Source organism: Artibeus jamaicensis, unplaced genomic scaffold (assembly GCF_021234435.1).
Source record: "Artibeus jamaicensis isolate MK-2021 breed Jamaican fruit bat unplaced genomic scaffold, CSHL_Jam_final contig_471, whole genome shotgun sequence".
Lineage (NCBI taxonomy): Eukaryota > Metazoa > Chordata > Mammalia > Chiroptera > Phyllostomidae > Artibeus > Artibeus jamaicensis.
This window is the reverse complement of record NW_026521850.1, coordinates 2,541,889-2,556,382: the sequence shown is the minus strand read 5'-3', so window position 1 is coordinate 2,556,382 and position 14,494 is coordinate 2,541,889. Positions and strand designations below refer to the sequence as shown.

General features: G+C 67.4%; 1 protein-coding gene across 4 annotated transcripts in view; it reads left to right on the top strand.

Moving 5' to 3' along the window:
• Positions 1–14,494, top strand: part of KCNT1 (potassium sodium-activated channel subfamily T member 1) — a 49,311-nt gene that overhangs the window by 18,959 nt on the left and 15,858 nt on the right. For 2 of the 4 annotated variants that reach the window (XM_053667780.1, XM_053667779.1), the window contains exons 2-8: positions 9,565–9,644; positions 10,141–10,240; positions 12,819–12,867; positions 12,946–13,005; positions 13,138–13,212; positions 13,281–13,364; positions 13,819–13,913. In XM_053667780.1, coding sequence (XP_053523755.1) covers positions 9,565–9,644; positions 10,141–10,240; positions 12,819–12,867; positions 12,946–13,005; positions 13,138–13,212; positions 13,281–13,364; positions 13,819–13,913 — 543 coding nt within the window. Of the gene's footprint in view, positions 1–9,564; positions 9,645–10,140; positions 10,241–12,089; positions 12,147–12,818; positions 12,868–12,945; positions 13,006–13,137; positions 13,213–13,280; positions 13,365–13,818; positions 13,914–14,494 lie in introns of all 4 variants that reach the window. The other 2 variants (XM_037127741.2, XM_037127740.2) reach the window with 2 other exon arrangements.

Sequence of the window (14,494 nt, the reverse complement as noted above, 5' to 3'; positions counted from 1 at the left end):
AACTGTCGGCTGCAGCCTCCGCTTAGCTGTCTGGGGTCAGGAGGGCTGCTGCTGGGGAGCTCCCCCAACCGGCTGGGCTCCGGGGCGGGCACCCCGAGTCTGCTCCTCGGCTGCTCGCACCCGCCGGCTGCTCCCTGGGTGCATCCCCTCACCTCCCTGGCCTCGGGCCTCATCTGGGAAATGGAAGGAACCAGGCAGCAGAGCCGAGGCTTCTGCGCGCGGCTGGAGTCCTTATTCCTCCCCTTCCTGTCTCCAGCTCCTGGGGCAGCTATCTCTCTCAGGCAGCAGGGCCTCAGTTTCCCCATTTTGCAAAACAAACAGAAATCTGCACTGTGGGCTGGAGTTTGGGTGCAGTGAGCTGGTCAGGGTGCGTCCCGCAGGGCACCCCACATCCTCAAAGCAGGGTCGGAGGCTGGGACCTCACGCTGACACCGAGCCTGGGTTCTGGACGGACACGGACAAGTGACTGCTCCCATGGACTCCCTCGCAGCTTTGAGGGTAGAAAATGGAGGGAAGGTGGGACCCTGAGTGTCTGTCGGGGGTGAGGGCCCACGGACAGCAGTGTCCCACTGGGTAGGAGGGGTGGACCCACCCAGCCTGGTCGGGGCTGGGCAGTGAGCAGGGCTCTGGGCAGCCACCCTGGGCACCACCTGAGTCCCCAGGACCCACAGGCGGCTGTAAGTTGGGCATGTGGCTCGGCCCCAAGGGCTCTCTCCCCTCTCCAGCAGTCCTGCCTGCGGAGGTGAGTGGCCAAGAGTCACCAGCTGTCACCGCATCACTCTCCCTCCCTCCCCTCCAGCGCCCTGAGTGTCGGGATTATTGCTACTACTTCCGTTATAGGGCGGCCCCTGGCAGCGGCAGGGCGCTGAGACCCCCTCCTGCAGGGGCGTCCTTGGCGCACCGGGCCTCCTGGGGTGGAGCAGGGTAATGAGCCTGGGCCTTCCAGGTCGCCCCCGGGCCCCCCTCCCTGCAAAGGGGGCGCCTCCCCCAGCTTTCCAGCACCCCCCACCCCGGGCAGTTCCACTGCGGCAGCGGCGCGGGGAGGGCGCGGGGTGGTGCTGCAATGGTAGCTCCCGCCTCCTGCTGCCGCCGCCGCCGCCGCCGTGCGCTCCCGCAGGATGGCTCGGGCCAAGCTGCCGCGCTCGCCGTCCGAGGGCAAGGCTGGCCCCGGGGGCGCCCCCCTGGCCGGGGCCTCGGCCCCTGAGGAGCCGCACGGGCTCAGCCCGCTGCTGCCGGCCCGTGGCGGGGGCTCCGTGGGCAGCGACGTGGGCCAGAGGTAGGGGCGCGGGCCTGGGACCCCGCGCGCCACCACAACCGCCGCTGGGAGGGGCTTTGCATCGCTGCCGCTTTCATCTTGCACGCGCTCCGCTGGACTGCACGTCGCCTGCAGCCTGGGGAACGGGCGGGGGCGGACAGCCGAGTTTTCCCTGGATCCCCCACTTACGCTCTCTGTTCCCCCAGTGTGTCTCCAGCCTGCCTTGGGGACCTTGTGGGTCTCGCTTTCACCTGCTCTTAGGGGCTAGCGCAGTGGGCCAGGCAGTAAGGCAGGAGGGGAGAAGTGAAGCCGGACCTGGGCGCTGGTCCCGGTGGCTCAGTGACCCCGGCAGGAGCGGCGTCCCCCTGGAGACCACACTCACAGGGTCCCACAGAAGCTGAACGGAAGAGGCAGGGCCGGTATCTGTGTCCCCACTCAGAGGTGGCCCAGTGAGGCCAGGAGGCTGGCGGAAGCCTGCCCAGCAGACTGGAGCTGGGCCAGGGCTCAGGCTCCCCACTCAGCCAGGGTGCAGGGAGCCAGGTCCCTCTGGAGAGAGCCCACTGGGCCAGGCCCGGCGACTTGAGTGAAGACGGGCAGGCAGGACCAGCACCTTCATGGCGCAGATGAGGGCTCTGGGGCTCAGGCTGAGGCGCTCACAGCAGCCGGCGCCTCTGCTGTGCCCGGAGCCCGGGACCAGGGCTGCCCTGCTGTGGGCCCGGACACCTGTGCCCGGCAGGCTCTTGGGCGGGTTCTTGGCCAGGCAGATGGCAGGACTGATGGCATCTCTCCCCTGCCCCTACCACCTGGCCACCCTCGCACCCTGTTTCCTGCTCCTCCGAGCCCTCTGTGGAAAGAGAGCTGGTGTCCAGCATGTTCCCATTGGCCCAGGAGACTAAGGCTGGACAGTGAGTGCTTCTCATAGGCCTTGGGGACCAGACTCCTCTCCATCTTCTTCCTGGGCCCTCTGGGGCAGAGACTCGAGAGGCTCTGGTTACAGCCAGCCTGGCCCCTTAAGGGTTCGGCTTCCTGCACTATCCCTGCTCCTGCAGGGATAGCAGGTGCTGCCCCGGCTGCATCTGAGCCCGCAGTGCAGTGTGGGAGCTGCAGCTGCAGCTGCAGGGCCACCTCCTCCAGGAAGCCCTCCCCCATGCCCCTGGCCCTTTGCCTGGGCAGCCTCACTTGCTCAGTCCTCCCGCAGCCCCTGGTCAGCCTCCTCTTACAGAGCAGAGGGGCAAGAGCTGCCCACAGCCTCCTGCCGCCTGGGGCCCTGCGGCCTGCTCTCCCCAGGGGCTGGAGGCCTGTTGTAGATGGAGCAGTTGGGAGCCACAACAGGTTCCTGAGCAGAAAGAGACTTGCAGGGTTTGCATTTTAGGAACTCAGGTCTGATGGGGCTTCCAGCGTGACCCAAGTAGGGAGATGGGTGCCCTCTGTCACAGGAGCTGGCAGCCACAGCTCCTGCAGCTGCTCCTGTCCCGCATGCCCCGCTGTCTTCCGGAGCCAGCCAGAGTCACGGCTCATCGGGCCCAAGGTCCTCAGAGCAGCCTAGAGCCTCCAGGCCTCAGCACCACCGAGGGGACAGTGAGCAGAGGAACTGAGCTGCAGGGAGGCACCCCGCCTCCTGGATGCTGGGGGCCAGCATCGGTCCTTCCTTGCCTCCCAGCCTGGACTCCCCGGGCTGGGAGTGCCTGGGCCCCACGGTATGGGGTGGGCAGGGGGCTGGTTAGAAAGCATGGCCCAGCATAGGGGTAAGAAAAACCATCATCCGAGAGCTTTTGAGCCAAAGAGCCAGTGGGGGTGGGGGGTCAGGGGCGGCGGGCCATGTACTGAGCACCTGGGTGGGCTAGGGCTGGGCCGGGCCCCTTCATGTCCCCAACAACCTGGAGCTGGTGGTCTTGCTCCTCCGTGGGCTGCCCCACAAGCTCACACCTGCCGGGGCCCCATGCCAGGTGCACTGACCTGGAAGGAAGGACTCGGTGCCGGAGGAGCTGTGCGGCTGGAGAGGAACAGCGTTTTCTCCACCGCTCTCCTGGGCCTGGGCTCGGCCCCAAGTGAGGGGCTCCCTCATATATTGTGGGAGGGGACCCCTGGAGGAGGCTGGGAGGCATGGTGGTGGCCTCAGAGAGAAGAAGGGGGTGCAGAAAGAGCTGGGGTGTGGAGTTGGGGTCTGGGCACCGGGGGTTGTGGCCGGGGGGGATGAGTTTGGGGTCCAGAGGCACAGCAGGGGACAAGCCCCAGAGGCAGGACCCAGACCTGGTAACGGGGACCTCGTGCGCGTGAGCATAGGGCCGAGGGCCTCTCCAGGACCCCTGTGTTCAGCGTCACACGTGAGCCATGACCTCAGGCCTGTCAGAGTTCAGTGGCAGCAGACAAAGCCCCAGAGCGTCTCCATCCTGCGTTCAAGAAATGGCGCTGGGACCGCCTCACCCCGCCCACGCCACCAGGTGGACATTCCTCACCTGGACAGGCTCCGCTCCCTGAGTCTCCCCCCCTGCCAGCTCCCCTCACCGACCCTGGGTGAGAGCCCCTGGTCCCACTGCCACAGGCTGGGGCTCTGCCTGGCGCCTGACACCCTTTGGTGCAGCTGTCGCCCCAACTCAGAGCCAGGGCAGTGCCCGGGCCAGTGAGAGGAAACCTGAGTTGGACAGACACCCAGAATGGGCCAGAAGCTCCCAGGGACCCCGGGCTGTGGCCAGGCTCCCTGCCCTGCACCGAGCCCTGCACCGCACCCCACCACGACCTCACCTACCTAGGCACCAGGATTTGGGGGGCTCTGTGGTGGGCATGCGCCTGTGACCCCTCCTGGCAGGCCGGCCCCTCCTCTTTGCTTCAGCCCCCTCAGGAAGGCAGTGGTCCTCTGTGAGCCTTGGTTTCCGCTTCTGGGAAGTGGTAGCTTTGAGGATGCTGAGAGGGCCCTGGAGTCCTGGGGAAGAGCAGACCCTGCCCAGCCCCCACCCCGGGCTCCCACCAGCCTCCCGCAGGCCACGCTGGAGTCGACTTTCGGCCTCGGCCTGTTCCTCGGGGCAGGGGAGTAGGGGAGTCTTCAGGCTTGAGGAGAGGAGCCCCGGCCAGGCCAGGCAGCCCTGAGCCCTGTTGTGGCATCTGGTTGGGGGGGCCCTCTCCGGGACTGCCCTGGCTACCGTCAGCTCCCTGGGTGTGGAGTGGGGGAAATGGTGCGCTTTCCTGATCACTGGGGCCCCTCGGTGCCTGGGCAGGCTGAGGGGGCGGGTGCAGAGCATGGCCAGACCTGCTGGTCGGTGCCTGCTCACACCTGCTCACACCTGCTCACTTGGCTGGAGGTGGGTCATCTCGGCGTCCCTGACCCCGTCGGCCTGGCAGGGGTGCATGTGCTGGGCCCCGGTGCGCTGCTGCTTCTCTCTGGGCTGTGCGCGTGGGCACCCCCACCGCCCAGAGCCTGCTTGTCTGAGCCCTTGCGGGGCCCAGGAGTCCGGCCCTCTGTCCATCTGTCCGTCTTTCACGTTGACCCGTCCACTCGGTGTCTGCCCCCAGGCCTCCTGTGGAAGATTTCAGCCTGGACTCTTCCCTGTCTCAGTAAGTGTCCTGCAGGGGAGGGATCTGCAGCGGGGACAGACGAGTGTCCTCCCACCAGCCCTCTGGGAGGAGGGCAGCTCAGGCCCACGGAGGCCCTGGTGGGGGCCCCACTGGGACCCCTGCAGCTGGCAAGGGCAGGGTGTGGCCCGCCAGCACCTCTGCCGGTGTTGCTGGCTGTGAGGGGTGGGGACTCAGGCAGGTGGTCCCCTGGGGAGCAGCCCAGGAGTAGGAGATGGGGTTGACCCAAGGCAGGTGCCCCAGGCCCCCCATTAGTAGTGGCCATGGGCGGGGACCGGCCTGCACCCTGGGGCCTATGTGGGGACAGGCAGGCGGATGACTTCTGGGACCCCCAGCCTCTGCCCTCCTGGGCAGGTGGTGCAGGTCCAGGCCCTTGAGTGTAGGCGGGGCAGCCCCATGCTGCCCCGCCCCCGGGTTTTCCTAATTTTGGTGCCAGGTCACGCCCAGGGCAGGCGTCAGCCTGGGGGACCGGAGCCTCTCGGAGCAGCCAGGTCCCCGAGTTTGGCGTTCACTGTGGCCACCAAGTGGGGCCTGATTGTTAGTTTCACCAGTTAGCGGCACCAGTGCCTCCAGCCGCCACCACGGGCCTCCCTGCAGCTGGGGACTCGGAGGCTGGGCCACACCCTGAGCCCAGGTCTGTCCAGCCCAGTCCCCATGCCGTGGGGCATAGTGGCTGACGGGAAAGGCACCTCCCGGCAGTGGGTCAGAGCCTCCCCAGCAGTGGGTTGGTTAGTGGGGCAGGAAATGGAGGGTCTGCAGCTGCCCGAGGGGCCAGACTTGGGTCCCTGTTGTCCCCTCTGGTCACAGGTAGAGCAGTGGTTCCAAGGCCCACGGAGCCGCGGAGGCTCCCCAGCCCAGGGTGCCTGAACAAGGACCTGCTCCGACCGTGTCCACAGGCCCCAGGCCAGGGCTGTCTTTTGTTCTGAGAAGTCTCGGCCGCCCTGCCCAGCCCCCTTGAGCCCTCCATCCTTGGCCTCCCAGGTGCTGAGGAGGGTGACCCATGGTGGGGGCGGTTGTCTGTGGCGGGGGGCAGGGGGGCTACCCTGGAGCTGAGTGGCTGAGGGAGGTGTCCCGTGGCCATTGGCCAGGGCTGGGGAACAATCTCACTATGCCCTTTCCACTCACCTACCCTTCGAGATGGACCCAGACCCCCCACACTGTGGAGGTCCTGGGGGGACACGGGGAAAGAGGAAGGTCCCAAGCAGGGGTCTCTGCTGACACCCCCCAGCCCCTCACAGGAAAGCCTGCAGGCTTGGGCTGAGTGTGGTCAGGTGAAGCAGCCTTCATGCCCCCCACTGGCCTCAGTGCCCCCCACCCCACAGGTCCCCCCGCCCTCTGGGCCCCCAGCACCAGCTCTGCCACCCACCTGTAGGACTCGGGCTGTGCGGGGTGGGCAGATCACTCCACGAGTCTGTCCTTGTCCCCCTGGGCTGATCACAGGCTCTGCCCAGTTTCAGAATAGCTGGCCTGGGTTGGTGGCTGGGCCTGGGCCCTGCCACCTCTCACCCGCGGGCCCCACGGCCCGGTGGGCAGAGCTCCCAGCACCTGCCAGTGGCCCCGCTGCTGTGCTGCTGCAGGGACAGGCCCAGGGAGGGAGGCGGTCTGACCTCGGCCCCCCGTGAGTGCTCACTGCTGTGGCCTGCTGGGGGGGCGCCCTCACCATGTGCCCGCTGCCTGGCCTGTGTTTGGAGCTTACCACCGGCACAGGCCTTCTGTGCCGCAGCCCCTGCCAGGAGTCCCTGTGGACGGCCTGCCCCCGGCCTGTGGGTGGGAGAGCTGCAGGTCCCGTCCCGGTGGGGGGTGGGTGCAGAAGGGGGCCTCCTCAGGTCCCCCCGGTGCGGGCAAGGTCCTAGACACAGGTGGGCAGCCTACCTGCCCGGACTCGAGCTGTGTGGGCCTGCGTAAGAGCTGACCCCTGGGCCTCTGAACAGGCAGGAAGCCCAGGCCCCGTGGGTGAGCCGCTCGTGCTTGTAGGGATGGGCTGGCCGGAGCCCTCTGCAGGGCCCCACCTGTGGCAGGGCTCAGGGAGGTGGCTCCCCAGTCTGCCCAGCCCCAGGCCTGTCCTCACCAGCCAGAGAGCTGCTCGTCTCAGAGAACAGGAGACGCCAGGGCCGAGGACTGTCCTGGGACAGGGCCCATGAGGCCAGGCTCCCTGCGGCCTCCGGCCCCAAGACCAGGCCTGTGGGTGGTGCACCTGCTGTCCACCTTCCCGTACCCCGGCTGTGGGCAGCAGGCAACAGCAGCCCCTCCAGCGTACCCAGCGCCCCCCCCCCCCACCCCCATCTCCTGCTGAGTGAATGCACGAGAGAGTAAATGAGTGAGAGAGAGCAGACACCTGGGAATGGGCCGGCTCAGCTCCACCCCCACCCGAAGCCCCCGCCGATTCGCAGGCCACTCCGAGTCCAGCTCCAGGGCCGCTGCCCTGGGGCTTCTCTGGGCTCGGGCTCCGTGGCTCCTGAGAGCAGCTCTCTGTGAGCTTGGTCACCAGCTCCCCCACGGGTCCTCAAGTCACCACTGGACCACCGAGGGGAGAGGGTCCCCGCAGAGGGTCACTCCTCTGCCCACAGCCCATGGTGGGCGTCAGCTGCATGTGTTCCTTAGCCCCATGTGTGGGTTTATGACTCTGGGGCCATCTTTTCGGGGTGACGGGGGTGATGGGTGCCGGCCAGTGTCGGGACACATGGACAGGGTGGCCCTGATTGCCGGCACCATCGGAGTGGAAGGGGTGTGGGCGCCAGCCAAGCGCCCGTGTGGTCTCTCATCTAACCCTCCACCCGAAATCGAACAGCGAGCCGGACCCCACAGGGGAGGAGAGAGGGACCTTCTCCAGTCATAGCACCTGCGGCCTGACCCCACCACCACCACCACATGGGGAAGGTCTGTCCCTGTCACTGCCTGTCCCCAGGCGAGGAGGCTGAGACTCAGGTGGCGGGATGCCCCATCTGGCCTTGTGACCCGAGGCCAACACCGCTGAGCCAAGAGCCCGCCCTCGGCCAGGCCAGTCTGGGCGGTGAGGCAGGACTGGGGTCTGGCAGCTCCCGAGGGGGCTTCTCTGGGGCAGCGGGCCTGCCAGCACTGGCCGGAACTGGCCTGTGTGATCCCTTGGCCGTAGGCCTGCTTCCGGGGAAGGGCGGTCTGTAACCCACCCGCTGTGGTGCCGCTGCAGGAAGTAGGCAGCCACAGCTCATGAAATATTGAAAGGAGGCGGCTTCGTGCCCGTCGCTGGCCCTGTAGGCTCGACCTCCCGGCCCGGTCCGCACCCGCAGCCTCTCCCTTCTCTCCTCCCGCGTGGGGAGCACCTCCCTCCACAGGCAGGCACTGCTGCTGAGGCCTGGGTGCCACCCGGACGGGGGTCTGCAGCCCCCGGGTGAGGGGCCAAGGGTTGGCCAGCACTTGCCCTGCTTGGGGGAACTCGGGGTTCCAGTTCTGGGCATGGGGAGGAGCCAGGGGGTCTGAGAGCAAACCCATCTGGGCCTGCCCAGTCCCGGCTCAGCAGCCCTGCCCTGATCGGGCCTGCCACTGATGTGGCACAGGCGGGGTGCGAGGTTCCAATGGGGGGCTGGGGGCACCTGGGGAAGGACTGGGAGGGTCTAGCAAAGGCAGGAGGAGCCGACCGAGTCTGCCTAGGGCCTGAGCATGGGGAAGGGCCACCCCATGTCCTCCCAGGCCCTTCTTGAGCCCTGGACCAGCAGAGGACACAGCGGCCCCGGCTTGGCCTCCAGGGTCCCTCCGGGCAGCCTGGCTGGGCCCTGGGAGCGCTCGGTCCCTCCGCACCTGCATCCTGAGTGTGATGGATGGGCTGGCCAGCCGACCGCACCCCCACAGCACCCCCGAATGGCCCAGTGCTGGGTCAGCTGAGGCCCAGGGCAGGGTCTTTCAGACCCGCCTCACCCTAAACCCCAAGGTTGCCAGTGCCTGTTTTGTGGGACATCTGGCCCTCAGTGACACCCACGAATGGCCTTATGGAATTCCTAAGACCGTCCCCCCAGATGCAGCCTGGGACAGAAGAGGTCACGCATGGGGGGTGGGTGGCCAGTGCCAACCCAGACCGAGGCATCCACCCAGCACCCCAAGCCATTGGCCCCTCAGGAGGGTTGTGTGTTCCCCCGACCCTGGAGGGAGACAGTGTGAGACCAGGTGGCCCTCCATGCTGAGCTGCCCCCACACACATGACAGGCTCCTGCTGGGGCCCCTGGGGTCTGGCCCCAGGTCACTGGGGGGCTGGCAGGGTTCAAGGTGTCTGGGAGTTGGCCAGTGTGTGCAGGACAGCCTGAGGGGTGGGGGCCACATCCCCAACACTCCTGCAGGGATAGTGAGCCTTCAGGCACGGCCACCAGGGGCCATCAGACAAAGCAACAGACCACTGGCTTCTGGGACACCCTGTAGAGATGACACGGCCGGTTTGGAGCCCCGGGCCAAGGGCCACATGGGGAGTGTACAATCCTGGGGCAGCTGTGGCCGCCGAGGCTGGGCGCCCAGGAGTCCAGGCCTCAGGGAGCCTGGGGGGCACCCAGGTGTGCCTGGTGCTTTTGGAAGGTCTGGCAGACGGGTCTGCTGCGGGCATGGAGGTGCCTCGGACGCTGACGGCCTCACATCCAAGGTGGGGGCTCTGACCCTGCTGCTGTCTGTCCGTCTGTCTCCTGGGCTCCTACAGCTGGGATAAGCCAGTCCGGGTCGGCGCTGTGGGCTGGCCCCCGCCAACCTGTGGGACTGAGCCCCCACGCCCCTCTCCTGCTCCCCAGGGTCCAGGTGGAGTTCTACGTCAACGAGAACACTTTCAAGGAGCGGCTCAAGCTGTTCTTCATCAAAAACCAAAGATCCAGTGAGCAGGGCCTTGGGGGAGGGGTGCTGCCCTGGGGGCGGGTCCAGCTGTGCTCTGTCTGGGAGGAGGCCTGGGCTCTGTAGGCAGGCGCGGGGCTGTGGCCAGTGCCACCTTCCACCAGCAGGAGGTGGGACCAGACCCTGTGGGGCCCTGCTGGAGACTGGTTGGGCCATGGCCTCCTTCCTGTGGCCCTGCCTGCCCTTCTGCCCTCACCCCGGGGACTCCCTGGCCCCTCGGCATAGCCCTCCCCTCCCCTCCGGTTCGGGCTCTGTCCACTGCCTTCCCAGTGGGATCGTGGGTAGTCAGACCCTTCCTTGAGAGCAGGGTGGGGTGTGGAGGTCATGCCCCTGAATCCCAGCCCGTGGGTTGGGGAGGGAGCAGCTTGGGAACGCCCTGCGGGGGCTGCCCCGCCCAGGGTGTCCAGGGCACCGGGAGCTGTTGGCTGGAGACCCCAGGTGGCCCAGGAACCCTGACACCCCCACTCGGCCCCCCGCAGGCCTGAGGATCCGGCTGTTCAACTTCTCCCTGAAGCTGCTCACCTGCCTGCTATATATTGTGCGTGTTCTGCTCGATGACCCGGCGCTGGGCATCGGATGGTGGGTGACCCGTAGGGCCGGGCCTCTGCTGGGGCCCTGCCACTGTCACATCCCCTCGGGACTCCTGTCCCTGTCCCAGTACCCACCCCAGGGAGCCACATCCTGGGTCCCCGCTGGCCAGCGGCTCTGCACAGGGCAAAGGGCACCCTTGTCCATGGATGCCTGGTGCAGACAGAGAGGCCACAGGTCCGGCCCTGCCCTCCCGCCCGGCTCCCCTGGGCGTCCCGGGCCCTCGGCTCCTCCTCCTCCTCCTCCTCCGTCTCTCCTTCGTTGCCCGGGGCACACGCTGCCAGACTTCCAGGGGCAGGTGGGCGGAGTAGCCGCCCCCGCCCACCATAGAAGGTGCTCCTCAGGCCCCCTTCCCTCCTGCAGCCTCGTCCCCCGGCTGCCACAGCTGTGGTTCAGAAACGAGTTTCCACCTGGATCCGGGCGGGAAGCCCGCCTCTTCCCTGGTTGCGGGTGGACCCTCCCTGTGTGCTCCGCTGGTCACCTCCGCGGTTCTGGGCGCACTGAGCTGGGCCCACGCAGGGCCAGCCTGTCGTGAATGAAGTCTGTGGAGGTCGCCTCTCTGTCCCCGGGCACTCTGGACAACCTGAAATTCGGGCGTGGGATTCGGGGATGGCCCTGTGCGTTTCCTGTCCCCTCCGATCTTCCGTCTTTCGCCCTTGCTGGGGGTCTCCTTGGCTTTATCTTCAGCTCTTCCACCGAGTCCCTCACGTCCACTGTCATGCTCCCCATTGCCGGGACTTCCTCCTGTCCGGGCGTCAGTTCTTACTGGGGACACGCCTGGCCCTCTGCCGTTTCTCTGGGCGAGGCAGGTCACCTTTTTCCCTCTTACGGTCTCCTCGGCCGCTCAGTCCCTGCTGGTCTGGAGCTCACACGGAGAGCATTCTCTCCCATGTCTGAGGCCCTCGCTGCCCTCCAGGAGGGGTGAGCGCTGGTGCCGAGGGCCCTCGGTCAGGGCGTGTGGCCTGGTCATCGCTGTCACCTGGGGGCCGCCTCTGCGGCCGGCTCCTCAGGGCGCGCTCTTCCCTGGAGGGGGGCCCGGCCCCTGGGCTCCCGGGGCGGAGCTGGGAAGGAGGCCTTTCGCCCTCCACTGAGAACCAGGGTCTTCATCCCAGTGGGGCGGGCAGGTCCTGCCAAGTCGGTTTTGGGAGGAAAACTGGGGGCTCACACTGACTCATCCCACTCTGCTGGGTTCATTCCACTTCCCCGACTCCCAGAGGCCCCTGGGTACCCGGTCCAACATCGCTGCAGGGTCCGGTTGTCACTGCACAGCCCCTGGCACATGGTGGCGGGGGGTGGATGGCTGGTGAGGGGCTGGCGGATGCAGTAGGGTGGGTGGTGGGTGGTGGGCGGCCATCCACTGTGGCCACAGTAAGGCTCAGCTCACTGGGAGAAAAGGGTGGGAGCCGCCTGCCCCCTTGGTCAGTGCCCAGTGTAGGTTAGAGCTGGGACAGAGCTAGCATGTCCGCTGTGCCCCTGCCCCTGAGCGAGCACCTGGGTGGGGAGGCCCATCCTCGGAGTGGCTCAGGGAGGCCCCCTTGGCACCAGCGCCTCCGCCCCCAGCGGTCTGTCCGCCCAGCAGGCTGCTGGGAGAGCGGGTGGAATCCCAGTTCTCTCCCGGGCACCTCCCACCTCCCGGGGGCGGGGGGTGTCCTCCACGTTTCACCTGCCCGCCCCGTTGCAGACCCTCCCGGCTGCCTCAGACTCCCTTCCAAGATTCAAGGCATTGGCCCTGGGTGAAGAGGGGGCACCCCAACCCCCCTGAGCCCTCAGCAGCCCCGGGCAGAGTCCCCCTGGGGGTGGTGCTGGGAGGGCCGTGGCCAAGCCAGCTCTGTCCCCGCAGTTGGGGCTGCCCGAAGCAGAAGTACACCTTCAATGAGTCGGCCTCCGAGATCAACTGGTGAGTCCAGGGTCACGGCCAGCTCTCTGGGGGGCCTGGGGCTGGGCGTGGGAGTGGGAGGGGCAGAGGGCCAGGATGGGTGCCCAGCCTCAGCTGGTGAGCCTGTGAGCTCCCTGAGGACACGTTGAGCTGACTCTGGGCCAGCGGTGGCGGGCAGCACGGGGCGTCCCTGCAGAGCACCCCGAGTCCATGGGCAACTTAGGAGCTGGCAGGTGGTGGAGAGGGGAGGGCGGGGCCGGATATTCGAGGAGCCTACCGTAGAGCGAGGAGAGCGGTGCCCCGCTCAGTCAGGTGGAAGTGTGACCCCGAGGGACTGGGGACCCTGATCCAGAGGAAAGGACATGTCTCAGGGGCTTGGCCATGACCAGTGGTGCGAGTCTCCCTGTCACTCAGGCACGTCCTCCGCCTCCTGCCCCTCCCTCGCCCCCTCCCAAGCCTTCAGAACGGCTCTGGTCCTTCTGTCCTGACAACCCCCACAGTAGCCCTGCCAGGAACTGAGGTCAGCGCCGCCCCTCAGGGACCTGTAGGAGCTCCGTCCCCAGGGCCAGAGGGAGAGGCCTCAGGGGCCGCCTGGGAGCTCAGAGCCTGCAGCCCTGCCTCCCGCTGGGCAGCTCGGGCGCCGCCCTGGAGGCCCCTGTCTGGGAGCCCGGGCTCACCTCCCTCTCTCCCCAGGGCGCCGATCCTGTGGGTGGAGAGGAAGATGGCCCTGTGGGCGATCCAGGTGAGTGGGTGGGGCACTGCCTCCCCCTGCCCCCCTGGCCCTCCCCCTGCCCCCTCTAAGGTCCCTGCCCACCCCCAGGTCATCGTGGCCATAATCAGCTTCCTGGAGACCATGCTCCTCATCTACCTCAGCTACAAAGTGAGTGCCCGCCGGTCCTCCCCTCTGACCCTGCCCACCCTTCCCTCTGACCCCCACGCGCCCCTGGCCTCCGGTTCACTCCTGACCTCCAGCTGGTCTCTCTCCCCACCCGGGCCCGCTGGGCTCTCCCAGGGCAACATCTGGGAGCAGATCTTCCGAGTGTCCTTCGTCTTGGAGATGATCAACACGCTGCCCTTCATCATCACGGTGGGTGAGCGCCGGCCGAGGAGCGGGCTGCCCTGGTCCCCCCCGCCTCTGACCCATCTCCCCCGCAGATTTTCTGGGCACCCCTGCGGAACCTGTTCATCCCCGTGTTCCTGAACTGCTGGCTGGCCAAGCACTCGCTGGAGAACATGATCGTGAGCCCCATCCTCCCGCCTGGCGCTGCCGGGCCCCTGCACCCCCACCCCTCACCCCCACGCTCGCCGCCCCCAAAACACAGCACCTCCGTCACCCTGAAGAAACCCACCCTTCCCAACCCTAAAAGGATGAGGGGAGGTGCCGGGTGGGGGGCACAAACCAGGACCATGTGTCCTGGGCCCCCACAGACTAGGGCCCCAGCAGACCCTCTGTGGAGAGTCTGAGCAGGTGCCTGTCACAGAGATGTCAACAGGCAGTGGGGACTTCTCCCCTGCCCCGTGGGCCCCTGGCTGTCCCCCTTACTCACTGTGCAGGGCGGTGCAGCACTCTGAGCTGGACTGTGGCCTGGGGGGGGCGCTTTCCACCCCTGGGCCCCTGACCTCACTCCCCACCCCGGGCCCCAGGCTCTGGGGCGGGTCCCAGCCCTGCTGCCTCCCCTGCCTGGTCCCACAGAACGACTTCCACCGAGCCATCCTGCGGACGCAGTCGGCCATGTTCAACCAGGTCCTGATCCTCTTCTGCACCCTGCTGTGCCTACTCTTCACGGGGTGAGGCCGCCGCCCCCAGGAGGCCCTCCTCGGGCATGGCGGGGCCCCATAGCCAACCGAGAGGTCAGAAAGGCAGCTTGGAGCCCCCGGCTCCTCTGGGGCCAGGGAGACCCCGCTCCGGCCTGCTGGACAGTGCCCGGGGAGCAGCATAGTGGCCTGGCCCGGCCCCTAGCCAGACAGGGGCCCTTTGGCCTGAGGCTCAGTGAGGTCTGGGATCAGCCGGAGTACAGGGCAGCGGGGAGCCGCCACCTCATGTCTGCTCATGTCTGCTCCTGCCAGGGTTCCCGTCCTGGCCGGTGCTGGTCACTGCTCCCATCCCCCAGCAGGGCCAATGGGCCAGCTCCACGGTCCTGGAAAGCCACATACTTCCTCCCTCCCCTTCCTCAGGCCCCACATGCCTGACACATGCAGACCTCAGCAGGGCCAGATGGGGCGTCCAGAGGGTGGATTTGGCCCACCCCCTCCTAGCTGCCAGTTCACTGCACAGCCAGTTCCCATTGAACATGGGAAGGGCTGTCCAGCTTGAACCACATGGGGGCTGACCCCTGAGTGAGGACGAGGCCTTGAGAGGTGCGGTGCCC